The sequence below is a fragment of the Rhododendron vialii genome, chromosome 4a (assembly GCF_030253575.1).
Source record: "Rhododendron vialii isolate Sample 1 chromosome 4a, ASM3025357v1".
Classification (NCBI taxonomy): domain Eukaryota; kingdom Viridiplantae; phylum Streptophyta; class Magnoliopsida; order Ericales; family Ericaceae; genus Rhododendron; species Rhododendron vialii.
This window is the reverse complement of record NC_080560.1, coordinates 31,736,438-31,742,407: the sequence shown is the minus strand read 5'-3', so window position 1 is coordinate 31,742,407 and position 5,970 is coordinate 31,736,438. Positions and strand designations below refer to the sequence as shown.

General features: G+C 39.2%; 1 protein-coding gene across 1 annotated transcript; it reads right to left on the bottom strand.

Annotated features, from left to right (window-relative positions):
• Positions 1–813: 813 nt before the first annotated feature.
• On the bottom strand, positions 814–5,970 carry LOC131322773 (protein MODIFIER OF SNC1 11). Its single transcript, XM_058354232.1, has 6 exons — positions 5,514–5,970; positions 2,900–2,992; positions 2,648–2,773; positions 2,440–2,503; positions 2,278–2,340; positions 814–2,049 (listed from the first exon to the last, which is right to left on the bottom strand). The coding sequence occupies exons 1-5, from the start codon at positions 5,828–5,830 to the stop codon at positions 2,302–2,304; spliced, it is 639 nt and encodes a 212-aa protein (XP_058210215.1). The 5' UTR covers positions 5,831–5,970; the 3' UTR covers positions 814–2,049; positions 2,278–2,301.

Here is a 5,970-nt window from a genome sequence, read left to right as displayed (position 1 = left end):
TGAGCATTATCCACATGAATTTTAGCAACAGAGCACAAATGGAGGAAACTGTAAGTGCTCATACAAGGATTCACCACTGTGCCTCCAGTCTAAAGAGATGCAAGCATAGACCGGAAACCCTTTATTATCTTCTGCTTGTCCTGATCTCCTTGTTGAAACAGATATGATGGAAAGAAAAAGGAGTGCCAGATCATGGGTTCGAACCCTAGCCTCTCCCTCCCCCTCCCACCATGTAATAGGTTCTTACGAATGTGAAAAGAACTTAGAAATCCTGTAAACCCTACAGTGCCACTCCTTGTTTACACTTCCTATCTATTCTACTTCCACTTAAAAAGGCTTAGTCATTTTGTAAAGACGGACAGAGGCGAGGGTGGCAATCGCTTGTACAGAGTTCCCCAAAAGCTTTCTTAAGCCTGGTAGCTCAAATCTTTCAACTGGCTTTATTTTTTTGAATGCTTCTGATAGAATGAATTGAATCAAAAACAAGATGTTATTGATCATTTTACTTACACTGGTGAAAAATAATTAAACGAGATGCTATTGATGTCATTTCTTTTTTTTTTTTCTTTTTTTCTTTTTTTGAAGAGAGTCGATGAAGATGCTATTGATACCATGAGCAATGACTCTTCTTCAACTTATTGGTTACTCTTTTCAAGCAAAGAAGAGATGAAACTTCCAAGGGTGAGGGAACAGGAACTAGGGAACGTTTGGCAAAATAGGAACCATCAGAGAAACGTAACAGACAAGACTAGGAAATTCAGAAATTTATGCTGTACCACATAAGAAACCGAAAAATAAACAATGACTAGGAAATTCAGAAATCAGGGAACTTTCTATTTTCTTCTAAAAGTTCCAAATTTGAACTTGCGAAATTCTTCAATTCATTGTTACAAATTCGATTAAATAGCCAGGCAATTCAACAATTGAGATCAAGGTTAACCAACAAACACCTCCTAAGCATCAATTCTATTCCAATGACAGAGAAAGAATACCATAAGTTCTGAAATTATAGCCGCGGGAAATTTTAGTGAGAGCCAAGGACAAGAATGAGTTCAAATTCTATCCTCCGACAACTTTACCCTCAAACTTTCCCCAATTCCCCCTCATATTTGCCGTACTCAAGTATGAAAACAGCAGTAAAATAATTGACCCAATTGAAAAATGTAAGGTTACTATCATCTGATCCACGAATCCAAAAGTCAACATGTTCACACTGTGCCACAAAATGCGACACACAAAGTTAACTTGTAAGCACACAAGCTCGGCACATAAAAACAAATAATGCATTACATAAACTCAACCTAAGCCTCAATAACACTGGCAATATGCATGGTTCCATAAATCAACCGGACCATCCTAAAAGCTGTCAATCTAGAGTTAGAAGGCAAAAAAAAACCCGTTGCTTTGTGTGTTTTTTTTTTTTTTGATCCGCCAGTTGCTTTATGTTTTGTTCCAGAAACTGTTACGGTTTATATTTCTGGCTATCTATAGTCTTGAATCTTACAAATCCAAACGATTGCCGTTCTCTAAAAATAGAAAAGGAAAGAAAAAAACGAAAAAAAGAAAAGACCACAGTTGCATGCTTTGTGATTTCTGGTAATAGGATTGTTCTACAAGTATGCAACTGACTATGCAGCAAATTTGACGATCAAATTCTTGGATCAGATGATGTTAGACTCACAAAGTTAAAAGTTTCTGCAGATACCAAACGCACCCACAGTATATGACATCACTACACGTAGATATGAGGAGTTGCTCACGGGCTAATAATAGAGGAAGAAAATAAGGATAGTTGTACCAGAACCAAAATTAGGAGTCACTGCTTTCTTAAGAGTCTCAGTTCTATATCTGAAACTGAGAGCATAAATTTTTCCCACGATTATAATTTCAGAATTTTGATACTTTTTGTCAGTCATTAAAATAGGTTAACACTAAGGAGGAGAAGGTGTTGAGTATCCTGGCCTCACCAGGTGAACAGATACATCTGAGAGAAAAAAAAGATCCGTCATGCTGCCATGCACCATGAGAGGGTGTCTGAGAATGGAAGATCTGCATCGAAGAATTCATAGTCAGAAAGTAGACAGCCATAGATAAGCCATGGGGAGTCAACATGTGATAAGTGATAACACAAAACTCGCCATATGAGACAGCAAATTAATTAAGACAGCTCACCAAAGAAACTTATTCATTGCATGGAGAAAGCATGACAATTGAACAAAGCATGACAATAATTGATAATTCTGATCACTAAAGATAACCTCTTCAAACAGATCTTACCATGATCGAGAAAAACGAAGGCATTTAGGTCTCCCCGCCAGCCTTGCCCGTGATAGCTGTTTTCTGAAGTTCAAAAGCAGAAAATTACTACTCAATGCAACAAACCAATAGGGGTACATCAACATCAAGAGTTCTTTAAACTAGCAATTCACAAGGACTTACAGTTTCAATATCATTTGCTTTGCCATTTACTTGTGATGGAGAGCCAGACGGAGCTTTGGAAAACCTGGAAACCAATGTTTAGACACATCATTAAATGTATACCAGAAATAACAACCATCAAAATTGCATCACATAGACTTATAGAAACACCATAACAAATCCCTAACATAGTATGTGGGGAAGCCAATATTGTTGCATTGATGCTGACCTTAATGCCCTTGCTTTCTTTTTTTCCTCTTCCAAAGGATCTATCAGGGCAACTGCTGTAAACCTGGAAAGCCTGGCTTTCTTCTTCGCCTCCTCATCAGCAGAAACAGATTGCACGGATCCAAACCTAAAAAGAAAATATGACAGATCAAAAACTATTTGAACAAACAAAGCGAAAAGTAATTAAAGGTTGTAACAAATTCAATGACAAGGTACTTCTTCATCAAATAATTAAGGATGCAGAAAATTAAACCTCTCCCCTCTAGCCTTTCTCTTCTGCTCTTCTGATTTCGTCAATGCATCTGATCCATGTACACCGGACTCAGACCCAGACCCAGTCCCAAACCTGCAACGAGGCAGACCCACATTTTAACAAGCTCAACTGTACACAGAAGTAGAATTGGAACTGATTCTTAAAAGGCAGAAGTTATAATAAAGAAAATTCCTTTAGCAGTGGATAGCAGCTGCCAAATAAAAATGACAATGGCTTGGACTAGAAGATAGTCACTGCCATAGGTGCATTGCACAGCATTCAAACTTGTCATCAAATTACCAATGACAAGCAAAACTTGGGGGATTTAGTCGACCAAACCAATGTCTAAGCTTTAACATACAATTAAACCCTTCAGCATCATCTGCCTTCTTGATTTCTATACGATCAAAACCCTTAAGCTTTAATTGATACCGTACAGGCGTACACACATCTAAAACCAGCACCAAAATCAGTTTACTATACCGTACACACATCACACTTCTTCGATACCATACACACATCATCATCTTCTTCTTCTTCTTCTTCAGTACACACATCACACTTCTTCAATACCATACACACATCATCATCATCTTCATCATCTTCTTCAATACCATACACAATCCATACCGTACACACCTCATTATCATTTTCTTCTTTCTTCTTCCGCAAAAATAGCCATGTCTGGATGTATTTGGGCGAACCCCTTGTGTATCCAAGACCCGTACCCGTGCCGCGTCCTGTCGACACCGATACTTCCCCCAAAATTGGGGATCTAGGTAACATAGGTTTAAACAAGGACAAAACAAAACATTGCCAATTGACATTTTAATGATGATGTCATAACTATCAGTGAACATCCCTCTGCCACCACAAATATTTTAACTTTTAAGTAACTTGAATATATATTGGAAACGTCAAGACGAGTGATTTCCCTCCTAGTAGCATCTCCAACCAAGGATGTCAAAGTTGACATGGCATGCCAAGTGGATGAATTGGCATTTGAGCCAACTCCAACCAAGATGTCAATTGTCTAGGTGTCATTTGATATCTCCTCTCTCATGTCAAATTTGACATCTTCTGATGTCAAATGTTTCTTTGATTATTTTACTCCCCAAAACTTAAAATTAATGTGAAAACTTACCTAAATAAGAAAACAGGCATAGTGATTGGAGGGGGTATTTTAGAGATGCCAAATTCAAAAATGTCAAATTGCCACTTAGGCCTTCAAAAAAGTTTGGAATCCCCACATTTGAAGCTAAGGTTGGATCAGTTTTGCATGTTCGATTCATTAACTTGGAATGAATAAGTACCATGTTTCGAGAGTAGCCTCCAATGCATAGAAGTCAAGGATATAACAAACAATGAGATAAGTCGGTTACGTTGGCTGTATGTGTATCTTTCGAACTTCCCACAGAGTTTAAGATCCATAAAAAGTCTATGGAAAGACAGGACATTCATTATATGAGAAGATCAGATAAATGAGCTATAGAAGCTGTAAATTGTCTGTCAAGATAACCACCATGAGTAATGAAAGTAAAAGTTTAGAGACAGAATGGGGAAATACGCAGGGTCTACACTGAGGGCATCCCAGCCCTTCTTCAAATCTTCACGAACTCCAAATTGGGTGAAAAAGAACTCCTCAAAACTTCATCCTCGACTCAAACCCACATCAAATTGAGTTTTACAAAAATCAAGGAAACCAATCATTACTCAAACTTTTAAAGGTCAGCGTGCCTTCAATATTCATAAGTATCCCATAAATTATGCTTTTTCTGAAATTCATGAATACATTTGAGCTATCACTTTGGGGCGGTTCACATCAAATAAAGCTTTTACTCAACTTTTTACTTCATTCAAATAAAAGTTTGAGTCAAGGAAAGAATATGGTCTTATTAGTTACTCAAAATGTGCCGATATTAAAAGAAACTGGATAGATGTACTAAAACGAGAAAAACTCATAAGCTAGACTTTCTTCTTGGGGTATGCTGGAAGATCCTCAATGTAATCTCTGCCTTCGGAAAATAAATCCCACTTCCGTCTTTTCTTTTCCTAGAGTGCAATGGGATTACCAATGATCCAGTGGATCTGTCTGGGATTTTGAGTTGGGCAAGGCAATTCAGAGGTGGTAATTCCATGGCTCACATTGTACTTGGAGCAACAATCTACTGGCTTTGGAAGGAAAGAAGCGGGAGGGTTTTCAGCACCAGAGTATGGAGAATTCATATGAACCTCTTTCTTTTTTCTTGTGGGGTTAGTAGCTGTTTTTGGTGTTAATTTCTCCTAGAAGTGCTCTGGTTTGTGAGACTGCACAAAGACTAGTTCCTTTTGTTCGTAGATTAAGCCCAAACCCTAACCCTAATCCTATCAACTGAAACAGGAAAACAGAACACAAACCCAATCCCATAACCGTACCATAAGAAGATTAAGGGGCGTTTCTGCTAAACTTAATAGACTAAAACCATGTTTTCACGGATTTTTGGGCAGGTGATTCTACTCACATACATCAACTAAAATACCATTTAGCATAAACAACTGAGACTATTGTCTTTAGCCTGCAGTGCAATAATACAGCGGAAACGCACCTCCCACAAAGGGAGAAAAATTATTATACCTTTCTGCTCGAGTATTCCGCTTCTCTTCCTCGGAGATCTGCACAGGCACTCCGAACCGCTCCGCCCTTCGCATCTTCTTCTCGGTATCGGAAACTGTAACGTCGTCGTTGTTGGCGCCATTGTCTTTCACGGCCATTGTTGGATCAGCCGCCGCATCTCCCGTCGTTGGAGAGTCTCCGAGGCTCTTCGGTTCGTCGATTTCCTTGGGAGACGAGTCCGTGGCAGCAGTGAGAAGTGGTGGTAGTTGAGGAGCCGGTGAAGCGTCATTGCTGGTGGTGGTGGAGTTTTCCTCTTTCGGCGCGGTCGATGTGGCCATTGATGGAGATGAGAGAGAGAGAGAGAGAGAGTTGATGTGCAGCTGTGTATCCCGAGCGAGAAGCGTGATAATGGAATTGCAGATGGAGAGTTCACCGCCCTGTTTGGTACAATGGTACCTAGGCAAGGGAAAGGAAAGGA